The sequence below is a fragment of the Mycteria americana genome, chromosome 25 (assembly GCF_035582795.1).
Source record: "Mycteria americana isolate JAX WOST 10 ecotype Jacksonville Zoo and Gardens chromosome 25, USCA_MyAme_1.0, whole genome shotgun sequence".
NCBI lineage: Eukaryota > Metazoa > Chordata > Aves > Ciconiiformes > Ciconiidae > Mycteria > Mycteria americana.
In genome coordinates, this window is record NC_134389.1 from 2,444,001 (window position 1) to 2,458,410 (window position 14,410).

The 14,410-nt window shown below is 56.9% G+C and overlaps 1 protein-coding gene across 1 annotated transcript; it reads left to right on the top strand.

Annotated features, from left to right (window-relative positions):
- Nucleotides 1–529: 529 nt before the first annotated feature.
- On the top strand, nucleotides 530–10,571 carry ETV3 (ETS variant transcription factor 3). Its single transcript, XM_075524803.1, has 5 exons — nucleotides 530–710; nucleotides 2,167–2,229; nucleotides 3,222–3,459; nucleotides 5,717–5,832; nucleotides 8,376–10,571. Exons 2-5 carry the CDS (start codon nucleotides 2,184–2,186, stop codon nucleotides 9,557–9,559), a joined length of 1,584 nt encoding a protein of 527 aa, XP_075380918.1. The 5' UTR covers nucleotides 530–710; nucleotides 2,167–2,183; the 3' UTR covers nucleotides 9,560–10,571.
- Nucleotides 10,572–14,410: the final 3,839 nt, after the last annotated feature.

Genomic DNA, 14,410 nt, shown 5'->3' on the forward strand with positions numbered 1-14,410 from the left:
CACAGCTGGATCCCCATACAGTCACCCCCCTGCACAGCTGGATCCCCCCCATAGCAGGTGCCCCCCCAGCTGGATCCCCATACAGTCACCCCCTGCACAGCTGGATCCCCACACAGCTGGATCCTGATACAGTCATACACCCGCACAGCCGGATCCCCGCTCAAAAGGATCCCCTCACAGCTGGATCCCCAGACAGTCTCACCCTGCACAGCTGGATTCCCACACAGCTGGATCCCCAGTCACATCCCCGCACAGCTGGATCCCCATACAGCCACACCCCTGCACATCTGGATCCCCCCACGGCTGGACACCCCACGTAGCAGGATCCCCGCACAGCTGGATCCCGGCACAGCTGGATCCCCAGACAGTCACACCCCCCCCGCACAGCTGGTAGCCGGGCCCTTCGCTTTCCGCCCTCCTTTGTCCCCCGCCGCCACCCGTCGCAGCGCCGGGGCGGGGCGGGGAGGCGGGGCCGTGCGTGCGCGCTCCCGCGCCGGGCCGGAAGCGGAAGCGCGTGGGAGCGTGCCCGGAAGTGTGTGGGCGGTGGCGGCGGTTCCGGTTCCGGCGGTCGTGCGGGGGAGGCAGCGGCGGCGGCAGCAGCGAGGCGAGCGGCGCGCACCCCGCATCGGCACCGCGGCCCGGGCGCGCTCCGCCGCCCACCGAACCCGCTTCACCCGCCGGACCCGGCCCGGCCCGCGCCGCCGCCGCAGGTGGGTCCCGGTGCCGGGCGCGGCCGAGCCGCCGCCGCCGCCGCCTCCCGGCCTCCCCGCCGGCCGCCCCGTACGCGCAGGCTCGGTCGCGCTGGTGCCCGGGGGACCGGCTGCTGGCGAGGCCTTGGCGAGGAGGGCGCCGGTTACCGGGGGCGGGGGGGGGGTGGGGGGGGACGTGGGTGCCCCCGGCAACCGGGAGGCCCTCGGCGAGGCGGGGGCCTTTGGCGGCCGGGCTGGGGGTGGCGGCGGGGGAAGCGCCTGCTGGAGGCCTTGGGGGGGCGAGAACGGGGAGCCCCCGGTTACCGGGGGACGCTCGGCGGGAGGGGCTGCGGGAACGGCGTACGGCTACGGAGAGCCGAAGCGGGGCAACGCTCCCGGTAACCGGGCGCCTCGCTACGTAGGAGACCGGTGGGGGCGTACGGTTCCCCATGGCCGTGGGGAGAGCGGGAACCGGGAGGGCCCGGCGGGGGAAGCGGGGCGGGGTCACGGGCGGCTCGGCCCCGGGGGGGTCGCGGCGACGGGGAGGTGGCGGCGGCGGCGGCCGGGGCCCTTCCCGGGGCTCCCCCGCCCGGGGGACGGAGGGGGGGGGGGGGGGGCGGCGGCGGTGCCGTCGCTGCCCCGCCCGGGGCAGGAGAGGGAGCGGCGCGGCGGGCGGGCAGGCTGGGGCAGGCCGGCGGCGGGGAGCGGGGGGGGCGGCGGCGGCGGCGGTGGGGCTGCTGTAACGGGAGCCCGGCAGCCCGGGCCCGGCCGCCGCCGCGGCGCCTGGTCTCCTCCCGGCAGCCATTTACATACTTTGAACATTTCAAAGCAGGAAAACCCGGCGGGGACGGAGCGGGGACGGTTCCTCCCGGGGGCTCGTCTGGCCGCCGGGCCCTTGGGGGGGGCGGGGGGGGCGTCCCGCGGAGCCGGTGGCCATCGCCGCTCTTGCTGCGAGAGCCCGTTTTACCGTGAGGGAGGGGGGACGAGACCCGATTGCCGAGGCGCTGGCAGGTAGCGCTTCGAGCCGAGCCCACCGAAGGCGATTGGAATCAGATGTGCCGTCCCCGACGGGGATCAGGAGCCGGGATTTTATTCCCCCCCCCCCCCCCCCCCTTTTCCCTCGCTGGTACATCTGGGCGAGCTCAGCAGCTTGTGTATTTTGGCAGCGGAGCCCGTCTAGTAACAGAAGACAAACTGTGTTTGGCTTGTTTTGTCTGTCTGACGGCCCCACCGTGCCGCCGCGTTTCGCCCGTGAGCTTTAACGGCGGGGCGGGAGGGAGGCAGGGATTAACCGCCGGCTTTTTGCGACGGGGCGGAAAGACGGACGGGGATGATTACGGTCAGGGAAACCCCGGGCGGCATCCCTGGGGACGGGCAGGGTTACGGCTCGAGGTGGCCTCTCCGGAGAGATTCCCGAGCGCCGCTCGCGATAATGGCGCGTGGATGTCGCTGATGCCGATTTCCTTCTGTTTCGCAGTCAGCAGGAGGGAGAAAATGAAAGCAGGCTGCAGCATTGTGGATAAGCCAGAAGGAGGAGGAGGTAAGGAAGTCTAAAGGCTGAGTTGTTCAGCTGTTACGAATTCTTTTCCCAGGATAAAGGAGCTCAGGCGGGATTAATTCCACCTCTCCTAAAAGCTCTCGTACGTGGGCAAAAAGCCGCGTGTGAGCGAGGATCGATCAGACGTCTGCTCGATGGGCCGTCGGCGAGTTTTTAAAAGCGCCGGGTTTAATATGGAAAGAAATTTTCCCGGAGATGTTTTATTTGTAAGGATTTGGGATCTCTAAGGTGGATCCCCTCCGGTCTGATACAACTCGTGCCTGGTTTTTGTCTCCGTCGCAGCCTGCGATAGTGGTGTGGGTGGCGTTGGAGCGTGATGCGACTTCTTCCACGCTGCCGGAGCCTGAAATCGTGGCCGCGATGATTGGGGGGGGGGGAGAAAAAAAAAAAAAAACCCACAAAACCTCGCGTTAGCAGTTGTGCTGGGAAACTATTCTGAGAAAGCCGAACTTGGCAGTCGCTCAGAAACATCTGCCGGCGCAGTGGAAGCTGGAGCGGGCTGCCGTGCTCTGAAATAAGGGGGAGCTGGAGTCGCTGAGAGCTATCCGCCCTCGCCCCCCTCAACATCGCCGCCCCAAATGCCCAAATCGGGATTCTTTGCCTTATTTCAGCCACCTGGAGTCCAAATTGTAGCCACGTCTAAAACTTTGGGCCTCCTTTCCTCTGCTGCTCACGCTGAACGTCCCTTTCGGTTTTTACTATTTTTTTGGCGGGGTTTGGGGATTCTCCGAGCAGAGGGGGTTAAACCGAGTAAGAAAATGAGCAGTAGAGGAGGAGAGCCGGGTTTCTCTGCTTCCACGCTGAATGTTTAATAGAATTACAGCCCCCAGCGATGCTCTGTGGTCTCGCTCTGGAGAAAACACAATAAATACGCAGTAGAGCTTGGCAGTTGTGAGCTCCTGTCGCTGTCTGAATAACTTTTTCTTCTTTCTTTTGGGTTTTTTGGTTTTTTTTTTTTTTTGGCCCTTTCCAAGGTTATCATTTCCCAGAGTGGGCTTACAAGACCGAGTCCAGCCCCGGCTCCCGACAGATCCAGTTATGGCATTTCATCCTGGAGCTGCTGCAGAAGGAGGAGTTTCGCCATGTCATCGCCTGGCAGCAGGGCGAGTACGGGGAGTTTGTCATCAAGGACCCTGACGAAGTGGCCCGGCTGTGGGGTCGGAGGAAATGCAAACCCCAGATGAACTACGACAAGCTGAGCCGGGCGCTCAGGTGAGCAGAAGTTTCTGTGGAGGTGAGGGGCTGGTAACGAGCCCTCCTCCTCTCCTTCCCCGCCTCATTTGGGTACCTGATCGTAGATATTCAGTCCCCGCTTCGGCGGTACCTGCGTTTCTGGGAGGTTTGTGTCAAATTTTGAGTTCCGGGGTGCCAGATTGCTCGGGTAGGTCTGACTGTACTTGGGTGTGATCGGAGAGACGGGGGAGGGCGTCCCTGGTTCGCCGTGTCGTGTTCTGCGTCACGGTGTAAATTTGCACCTCTAGTTCAGGTTGTTATTATCAGGATGGCTTCCTTCGGGGGAGCTTTTCTCTCTCTTTTCTCAGCTTCCATTGCCGCTACTGGTTTGAGCAATGAAGGTGTGGGAGGAAACCAGAGGTGTTACTCTATTATCACACCATCAAGGGTACCGTTTCAGAGAAAGCAATTCCCCTTTCTAACATAATTTGTACTTGCCTCCTTACCTCTAAATCCGTGCGAGGCAGAGCTTCGGTGCCAGTCCCGTGGCAAGGGCCTGGATTGGGTGTTTCCCGAGCCCTGATGACACAAATTTGGGTATCCTTAAGGACCCCCTCTGGCCACCAATGTCCCCTTGCGTGAGGCAGGGGCTGAGCGTTCCTCGCTTTACGTTTCACATCTCCAAAGCCTCCAGTACGACGTCGTCTTCTTTTATTTAGACCCTTCCATAGGGCTGTGGGGTTTGTTTTTTTTTTTTTTTCCCCCCCAGTTATCGCTGTGTATTTTGAAGTCAGACAGTGGAAAACTAGCCTGACCCTCTGAAGTATTTCACCATTTCAAGCCTGTCACCTGCAGGAGTGGCTGGGTTCCTGACAGGTTCTGGCATTATCAGTCTGTAACGTGGACTTCGCTGCCTTACGCCCTCTGATACCTCCTGGGTGGAGCTGACAAAGACAAACAAGGCAGCAAACACAAGAGTCTCCTACTGGAACAGGAAGGAAACAATAAACTGAATGGCACCGAGGCTGTAGTTGGTACATGGGAGTGGAAAATAGCCTCCACCTCCTAACACTGCTCGTGTCTTGGCGTCTTGATGCCGAGTGTGACAGCAGCGGGGCAAGAGCACTGCGGCTATCAGCAGCCGCTTCAGCTCGGGACCTGTGGCTCCTTCCCCCCTCCTGCTCCGAGCCGGCCTCGCTTTGTTTGGTGCGCGCTGTGGCAACAGGCACCGCGCGTTAATCTACCTCCCAAGCGCGGAGAACGGTGGCGATGATCTGCGTGTGACACCTTTGTTTGTACACCGGCATTAGGAGGCTGAGGACAAACAGCGGGGGTGTAAGCGGGGAGGAGGCCGCGGTGGGGATTATACCCGCTGTCTCTGTGGCCGAGTTGTTCTGCCTTTGTTTGGTGCCGTGAAGATGAGGAAGGGAGGCTGGCCGGCGATCGGGGCCGGCTCCGAGCGCCTGCCCTCCGCAGCCCTCATCAGCGCGGGCAGCGTTGAGTTTTTAATCTGAAGGTGCGAGTGGGTGAACAGAAGGGAAGCAACTTGCTCACGGGCACGAGAGCAGCAGAAAGCAGCTCTCCCGATTTCCAGCCTGATGCCCTGTACGCTGTTACAATACCCCGGGCCTTGCAGATTGCAGAAATAAAAAATCTGAGGCCCCTATCTGGGTAATTTGGTCCCTTGTGCTCAGCGCTCCGGCGTTGCACTGAGTTTTGTTCTGCCCCAGCCCAGGTAAACGTTCCCCTCTTTCAGGTTCTGCGTCTTAGCACAGGTTCACCTGAATTTTCCCCTCCTGTTCTCGGTCCTGTCACGTTCCCCTGGCAGTCACAGCCCACGTGGAGCCACCGCGCGCGTTTCGCTGGCTGCGGGGCGCTTGCACGGGTGGGAGTAGGGAGGTAGTGCCAGCGGGTGGGCGAGATGTTGGTACGAGACCCCCCAGCCCATGGCACTGGTCCCAGTTTGGACAGGGGTGAGAACAACATGTACAGGCTTGGCCTGTTGTTCAGCTTTCGCTTCCCTTTAGGATTTCACCTTTTCCCACACGTTCTAAGGAACGTAACGACCTGTAAAATGGTTTGAAGCCTACTGCTAAAGAATGTGTTGTAAAAGGAGTGGGTGTCGTTTGGAAACTTCCCCATCGACTAATATTTTCTTGTGCTAATAACGTAAATTCTCCAAGCAACTTCATTTTTGTAGATACGTCAGAGGTGGATGTCGATGGTGCTAAAAGAAACGAGACCTTTAAACAGATCACCACGTGCTTTGATCGATGTCTTTAACTTTCGTTAACAGATACTATTACAACAAGAGGATTCTCCACAAGACAAAAGGCAAAAGGTTTACCTACAAATTCAACTTCAACAAGCTGGTGATGCCCAACTACCCGTTCATTAACATTCGGCCTAATGGTGAGTGCGGGGTCGGGGCTGCTGCTTTTTATTGTCCCCGCTCCTGGCGTGTGGAAGGGGGCCGGGACCGACCCCGCAGCCTCTGCAGATCCCCTCTCGGTCATCTCCTACGCTTGAAAGACTGCCGAGGCAATCAGCGCTGCTGTGGTGGTAATGTCTGGACGTTGATAAAGCCTTATCTGGAGCTCTCTTTCCCTCGGGTTTGTTGCAGGCGCATCTGCGGTCATCTTCAGGGGAGGCTGGAGGCGTTCTGGTTTCCTATTTGAGCTTGCTTGTTGGACTGTCTTTATGGGTGCCGCGAGTTTGCTTTGCTTTGCTCTCGGGGGGCGGGCGTCCTTGGGATAAGAGGGTTTTAGCCCTGTTGCGGGGACCTTGCCTCACTCACATGCTCGTAACGTAAGTTTATGGTGCCATATAAATGTGACCCTTCTCGACAAGGAGCTTAGAGGTGCATGGCGAGGCACGCATGCGAGCGCTATCAGAAAGTCCGCAGCTTAACAGCAGTTTGCTCTCCTCCCTGCTTCTGCAAAGGCCCCTTGTTTGCTTCAGTTCTGCTCCTTTTATATATCAAAAGGAACTTTTCTTAACCGACTCCTATCTAGAGTTCAGGGGAACGTAATAGCGAGCGCAGAGCAGTTTCCAGAGAAGAGTAGTAACTCGTCTGAGTTTGACTAAAATCACAGGTATTTCTCGATTCTCCCTGCGGCAGAACGGTGCGCTGACGTTCAGGATAACGAAAAAGAGTTTAGGAATGGAGCGTAATTGTTCCCTTCTCGTCCTAAAAGGCCTTTGAGTCTCTTGCCAGGAGCAGTAGCAGGAGTTCACTCTGGGTTTGTCCCAGAGTCAGCAGTACTGCTGTGGTTTCTCTGGAAGAGGGTCCTTTGTTCGCAAGATCCTTTTTGGTGGAGCTAAGTCCCCCCATAGCTAGATTTCTACAGCTGGGGTGATTGCCTCCATAACTGCACAGCCAACCACGCAACCAGGGAAATTAGTGGCCATTGAGTCCATCAAAAAAAAAAAAACCAACCCAACCTTCTGGAAGTCATTACAGCGAGGCCCGAGACTGCAAACTCTCCACAGCAAAGAAAGCGCGAACGCAGAGGCGCCTGAACCGGCCTTTCTCACAGCGCTGTGCGCTTAGTTCTCACCTCGTGCGGAGTGCCCCAGGGGAAGCCTTGAAGATTCGTCTAGCAGGGAGAGAGCAGGGGAAAGTGGGGACTGAATGTTGACTCTGAAACCCCGGCGGCTGAGAAAAACAGGTTACGTGTGGGTTAAGAGCATTTCTCATCGGTGCTCGTGTAGCCCGTGCCTACGTACGGCGGTGACTGCTCGTTGATCTTGGCAGTTGAAGGCAGACCTGCATCCCTCCCCGCCCCTGGGGAGTCCCAGCCGGGCGCGAGCGCAAATGTTATTTCAAGGCATTGTCTTCTAAGCAAACAGTAACCCCAAAACGGGGCTGGGAGAATAGAAATATTCATAAAGGCGTTCTGCTTCACCTGTGTGGGACACGCTGCCTTTATGGCAGCGAGGAGAAGGAAATGTATTCTCCAGGAGTCCTTAGCCAAAGCATGGGGGTGTAAGATGTAGTATGAAGCTGCACTGCAAATCTATAATTACTTGCAGCAACGAGTCTGGGCAGTTCCAGCTCAATATTGCTCACTGCTGTTCCTTTTCCCTGTTTGCAGCCACTCCCTCCTATCTCTGGGGCATGCATTTAAAAAAAGAAGTTTGGAGAACTGGAATGCACTTGTCTAATTACAACCTGTTTTCTTTCCTTCTGGCTGGAATGGGGGTTGGGATATCAAACCTGTTTGGGGCACTGGGATCAGGTTTCTTCCCTCACTCGCGCAGTTTTGAAGGGGAGAATCAACGGGCGCGTTGTGGAGGTGAGAAAGCGGAGGGTGGGGGGCGGGGGGGGAGAATTTGCCTCAATATGGCTCGTTACGGCACGAGTAAGTCGTAGACAGGCGGCTCCGTAGGCACGGCGGTGGAAGAGGAGCCAGCGAGAGCTGGCAGCGTTACTGGCAGGAGCGTTGGAGAGAAGACGTCTTCCCAGAAAAGCACAAATCAGTGACTTTCAGTCAGCCCTGAGAGCTTGAGGTTTACCAGCAGCGCTTCTGCCGGTGGCGTTCGAGCGCGATTGCTTAACCGTGTTCCTAACGCACCGTCGTCGAGACGTTTTCTGGTTAAACCAGAGCGAGGAGGTCAGGGGAGGGCATCCGAAAGTGGAAGTTGTTTCAGTGGCACTGGAGGTTCACAAAACCTCAGCCGGGGCGGAGAGAGGAGATTTCATCCCCAGCAGTGGCGAGGTTTTGAGGTGGGCAGAGGAGACTGGAGCTATGCAGGGGAAGGGAGCAGATGGGAAAGGCACCTCCCATCTAATCGTCTGCTGCGTTGTTGATAGCGCGTGGTATTTTTGCGTTACTCTTCCAAACGCCTGCGGGTGCGGCCCAAAAAGCAGCTCTTTACCTGTGCTTTAACTCCCTCAGCAACTGCGCTCTTAACTCTCTCCCATACTCTTTCTCTTTCCCCCCCTGTCCCAGGTGTTGTGCCGCAGAGCGCTCCTCCCGTACCCACGGCTTCGTCCCGCTTCCATTTCCCACCGCTGGACAGCCACTCTCCCACCGAAGATGCCCAGCCCGGTCGGTTCTCCGGTGGGTCCCTGGTCCCATCCAACCCAGAAGCGTTGGGTGACGGCGGCGAGAGGAAGCCGGACATGCCGGAGCTGGAGGACGCCTCCTCGGATTGGCGCCGTGGCGTGGATCTCATGGCCTCGCGCAACGCCGTGGGCGCTGGTAGCGTCAACCACCAGAAGCGCAAGCCCGATATTATGCTCCCTCTCTTCACCAGGCCCGGGATCTACCCGGATCCTCACAGTCCCTTTGCCGTGTCCCCTCTGCCGGGGCGCGGCGGGGTCCTAAATGTCCCCATCTCTCCTGCGTTGTCCCTGACTCCCACCCTTTTCTCCTACAGCCCCTCTCCGGGCCTCAGCCCCTTCACAGGTAGCAGCTGCTTCTCTTTTAACCCCGAGGAAATGAAACACTACCTGCATTCGCAAGCTTGCTCCGTCTTCAACTACCACCTGAGTCCGCGGACTTTCCCCCGCTATCCGCTCATGGTGCCACCACTACAGTGCCAAATGCCCCTCGAGGAGCAGCCCCAGTTCCCCATCAAGCTACAGCCTCCGCCCGTGGGGCGCAAAAACAGAGAGAGACTGGAAAGCGCTGAGGAGCCGGCGGCTCCCCAGCTAGCTACTCCTCCTCCCAGGGTGAAGGTCGAGCCCGCGATGGACAAGGAGGCAGAGTCCGAAGAGCCACCGGCGAAAGGAAAAGACAAAAGTGAGAGAGAGGAAGGCTCTGGCGTGGCGGCCAGCCTGGAAGAGGAGAGAGGGCCCGTGTTTGCCAGACCAGCTGCCCCGTCGTGGCACCCAGCCCCACCGGCACCCGCCCAGGCCAGCTTCTCAGCTGAAGAATCCCAGGAGCAAGGGGAGAGCAGCGGGGAGAAGTCATCCCGAGAGCCTGCCGGAGAATCGGGGGCGCAGGAGAAGAGAGAGGATGCCCTCATGCCTCCGAAGCTGCGTCTCAAGCGCCGCTGGAACGGTGACCGGCAGGCGGACGTCCCCGAGGAACGCCAGAACGGCCGAGTCCACTGGAACGGGGCGCTGGGCAGCCCGCACCTCGCGGCGGGTCCCAAGGCCGTGACGGCCACGGCTGCCTCCGACACCTAAGCCCGGGGGAGCCTTGCAGTCCGTCTGTGCTGAAAACATCTGTGTATTTATGTAGCAAGGTTGCAGAGCGTGGGGGGCGGGCGGGGGGCTGGGGCTAGCCTGGTTTGGTAATTCTAGAAACTAGGGGTTTTGTGTTCTTTGTTTTCATTGTTGAATTGCAGGTGAGACGCGGTTGTCTTGCTCCGATTAGGAGAGGCGAGGGAAGCCGGCCGCCCTTGTGCGCGAGCTTCAGACCTTGCACGAACTCCAGCGGGGTTGAGGCCTCCACCGGGACGGAGGAACTCCAGACACGGTCTATTTTATATACGCTCTAGTATTTATAGAAGCAGGAATCTCTGAATTCATCTAGTTCCTTTTTTTCTTTTTATATATGGAGCCTGGTGCGATGGTGGGAGAGGATTTCCTGCCCGTTCGAGACGTGCCGTGCGTCAGCCTCGGAAACCGTCTGTGTTTTGGGGGGAGGCCTGAGGGGCGAGGGAATATTGCACTGTCTGTGGAGCGGGGAAGGTTGCAGAAAGTCACAACTCGGAAAGTCACTGGCGCGCCAGCAAGGTGGGACGCTGCTGGAGAGGGAACGGCGTTCCCGGCGAGCGGATCTCGGTAGCGCTTCAGGATATATATATATATATATATATTAGTCGTCCTTTTCGCCTTTCTGAAATACTGCAGAAGCCATGAGCAAGATATTAAAAGAAAAAAAAAAAAAAATCTTTCAGGGAAGGGAGTGGGGTGGGAAAAAAAAATAACCTAATGCCTTTAATATACGCATTAAAATGTACCCTAGGTGGTTTTTTTTTTTTTTGGTTTTTTTTTTTTTTTTTTCTCCTAATTGTATGGGTGGAGTTGGGAGCGATTGGAAGATTAACACTGAAATGATTGTGGTGAGTTCATAGAGGAGGAATGACAGGAGCTTTGTTAAATCTTATTTCCTTTGTTTGGTTCCCCTATCACTTTGACTCATGCCTTAACTACGTGTACACTTTATGCGAGCGGGGTCTGTTGACAGAAGCAGCCTGTGCGAGAGCCAGACGCGTTTGGCCGAGGTTGGGTTTCGCGGAGGTTTTGGATTTTGCCCGATGACGGAGAAGCGATGGAGAAGCGCGGTGGTCGCGGGAGCGAAGGACGGCGGAGGGGCGGCTGTGCCCGCCGGCCTCCGTCTCCGCAGGCTGGGTCGAGGCGGGGTTCGCGGTGTAAATCTCGCTGTATTTTTGCTATAAATCTGCTATTTCCCTACGCGGCTGCGTTTCTCGTTAGGCTGATTAACTTAGGCTCCGGCTTACACGGAGGAACGCGCTCCTCTCCCGCTGCGTCGGGACGAATCCCTAACGATTCCTTGAAAGGAGCTTGGAAACAACCGATCTCCACGGGGATAGAGCTGTATCCAGAGAGCGGCTGATTATTCACGCGGTCGTAGGCGAGAGGCGTGCGCGGGCAGATTTCTCCAGTCGAGGACTCGGTAACTTGTAGGAGGGAGCGTGTGTGAGCACAAGATTATTTGCAAACGCTATTAAGGCAGGTAGACGGGGCTGGCGGGGCCCCGCCGAAACGAGATGCCGTGCGTGGTACCCGGAGCGGTCCTGGGGGATGCAGGGGCTGTCATCCGCTTACCTGGGCGAGCTCGGCCCCCCGGCTTCGCCGCCCGGCCGGGCTCCGGACCCCCGGCACGTGGATTTACCTCCGCGGCCGGAGGAAAAGGGGGAAGGAGCCCCTCAATCCAGCCCCGGAGAGGGGTTCAGCGAGTGAACTCAGGAATTAGAAACACGAGGCCTTTCCCATCAGTAATGCATATCGTCCCCCCCACCTCGCGCCCAAGTGCCGGAGCCCCGTGGGTGCCGCTCCCGTTTGGGGAGGGGGCCGGGGTGGGGGGAGTCGCCCTTCTGGCCCTTCATTTAAGGCAAAAAAAAAAAAAAAACAAAAACAAAAAAAAACCCACAAAAAAGTTGAACTGTTGTTTGGCTTTAAAAGTTTGTAATCGGTTTGGGGGGGCTGGGGAGGGGAGGGAGGGGGTGTTGTCTTCATAGCCATTGCACTGCAAACCGGGAGCTCCGCGTTCAGGGATAAAGGACTCAGGTTCTCAGGACAACGGACCAGTGACCGGCTGCGGGTGATGGGCTCCGCTTCGGAGGACGCGGGGAGGGGGCGGAGGGGGGGGGGGCAGCCGGCCGGTTGCGTGTGTGTCCCCCCCCCCACCCTCCACCCCACCCCGCCGCCGGCAGCGTCACCCGCGTCCCCGCCGGCTCAGGGGGTCACCTCGGTGCGAGGCGGGGGGCTCCTCCCGACCAGACTTCACATTGCCTAGCAGCAGCCTCGGAGGAGGGCGCTTATAAATACATTTTAAAGAATTAAAAAAAAAAAACAAAACAGAAAAAAAAAAACAAAAAAAATTTTATATATATATATTCCGATGTGCCAAAATATTTAAACTTGTAAAGTTTAAATGGTTGAAATCTCAACGTCCACCTGTATTAATTAATCAAGAGCATGTTAATGTTTAAACCATTTTTGCTTTGTTTAGTCGTAGAGAAGCTGTAGGAAAGAGACTTTGAGCGGACAACCAGCAGTAAGCCGAGATTTTGGGGGGGAAAATAACGATCAAGACGGGGCGGGGAGGATGAGCCACGCGTCCCCCCGCGGCGGCGAGCGAGCCCGGCAGAACCCAACGAGCTGCGGAGCCGAAACGAGCCCCGGGCTGGGGCCACCGTCCCTGTCCCCTCCCCGAACCCAGGGGAGGAGGAGGAGGAGGAGGAGGAAGAGCCCCTCTCCAGAAGCATTAACTTCGGTGGCCGGTCGAGTCGCCCTCGTCGCCTGCGGGAGGTTCCACCCGTCGCTCGGTTGTCCCTTGTTTTTATTTATTCCATAATTATGTTTTTGTTTTGAAAGGAACTTGTTTTTTTGTTTTGTTTGGGGGTTTTGTTTTGTTGGGTTTTTTTTTTTTTTTTTTTGCTCTTTTTGTCTTATGGATCCTGGTGGGTTTAAAAAAAAAAAGAAAAAAAAAATTTCTTCTTTTGGTTTGAAATAATCGTAATCAGATTGTTTAAAAAAAAAAAAAAGTTCGATTTTTAGCGTGCTTTTAAGGAGAAAGTATTTACTGATAGCAAGTTGTTTGGGGTTTGGTTGGTATTTTATTTTATTTTATTTTTTTTTTATGTTATTAAAAAGAAATCACTTTTCCTGAGGCATGTTCTTTGACTTCACTAGAATTGATTCAGCAGGGATTAGTGCGGATGCATACACGTACGGCGGGGACGTGGTTAGCTTGAGCTGTCTGTCCACGGAGAGCAGGATTGAACGTGTGTGTATATGTACATAACAATGTAAAGTAGTCTTTAAATACTCCATTGTGCAGTGCCTTTAGACGTTCCACTTTCTATAAAGTCTTCAAAAAAAAAAAAAGTTTGCATATATATATTATATATATATGATGTAATGTTATAGAAATATATGTATAATATACATATTTTTTCCAGGGGTATCTGATAGCTCTGTATTTTGTTATGGAAGTTGAAAGAAAACAAACAAACAAACAAACAAAAAAAAAAAAAGTATTTTACCTCAAATTAAAAAGTTAAATAAACCTTTTAAATAAGCATTTCTGCTGCTAGCTCGCTTCTTGGCGGGTTTCGCGCTGGGGCGCGGGCGGGGCGGCTTGACCGGCGTCTCTCCGAGTCTTTCCTAGAGCCGAGATCCGCGTCCGCATCCGTTGCGGTTCGAGATCCGCGTCCGCATCCGCTGCGGTTCGAGGTCCGCGTCCGGCTGGAGACGGTTTTGCTTCGGTTTTTGGAGGGGAGCGTCCCCGGTGCCCCCCAGCTCCTGCCGCCGCTCGGCCCCGCGGCCTCCGAAGCCCCCGCGGGGGTTTTTCCCCGAGGCGCCGGCCACCCCGTCCCCGGGGAGGTGCTGGCAAAGGCTCCGGTGACCCCGATTCCGCTGTCCCCGTCTCCCGGGGGGCGGCTCTGCGAGGGGACCCCGCACCCTGACATGGACGGACGGACGGACGGAGCTTTGCCCACGGCCGCGGGTTTGGGAAGACCTGAAGGGCCGCCGAGCGGGATGGGGGGGATTGCAGGGCTGGGCCGACCCCAGCTGCGCTCTTGTCGAGTCGGGTTTAAACTAAATTCAACTAAAACCGGCTTAAATCCCCGCTCGGAGACCGGCGCGGCTTTCCCCCTGGGCCGGACCCGCTGCCGACGCTGCCTTCGCTAGAGGATTTCTCCAGCGGAAAGGGGCCGGGGACGTGCTGGCGTGGGGGACCCCGCTCGGGCTGGGAAGGCAGCGTCTGGGGGCTTTTTTTTTTTACTTATTATTTCTTTTTTATTTTATTTTGGAGCGCAGAAAGGGATGCGTGTCAGGGGAGGATTAGGGGATGTAGCCCCTGGCTCTCAGCCCTGTGCTTCCACCGCCGGGCTCTGCTCTGCGGCCGGCCCCTGTCCGGGCCTTTCTTATTATGAGATTATTATTAATTATGATTATTATTCTCTTGCAAACGGCCGGGGCAGCGACACCGGGCACGGGGCAGCGACACCGGGCACGGGGCAGCTTGAGCCCCGAGCACCCTCCTGCTCGTGCCACGCTCTTGGAGGGACGGAGCTGCCCGGCGAGAGCTTTCCCCTCCCTTCCTCAGACACACAATTAATCTAATAAGAAGTATATTTAATTAAACACCCCTTAATTCCAAGGACACACGCACCAGGGTCCTGACAGCCGGCTAATCCTCCCGGGGGATTTTTTTTTTATTTCTCCATCGGTACTTATCAATGAGGTGTGAATTCAAGACCCTGGTTTTGCCGTCGCCGGTGGCTTTGGCGGGGCGCTCCCAGGCCAATCTTGGGGGGATTTGGGACATTTTGGGGAAAA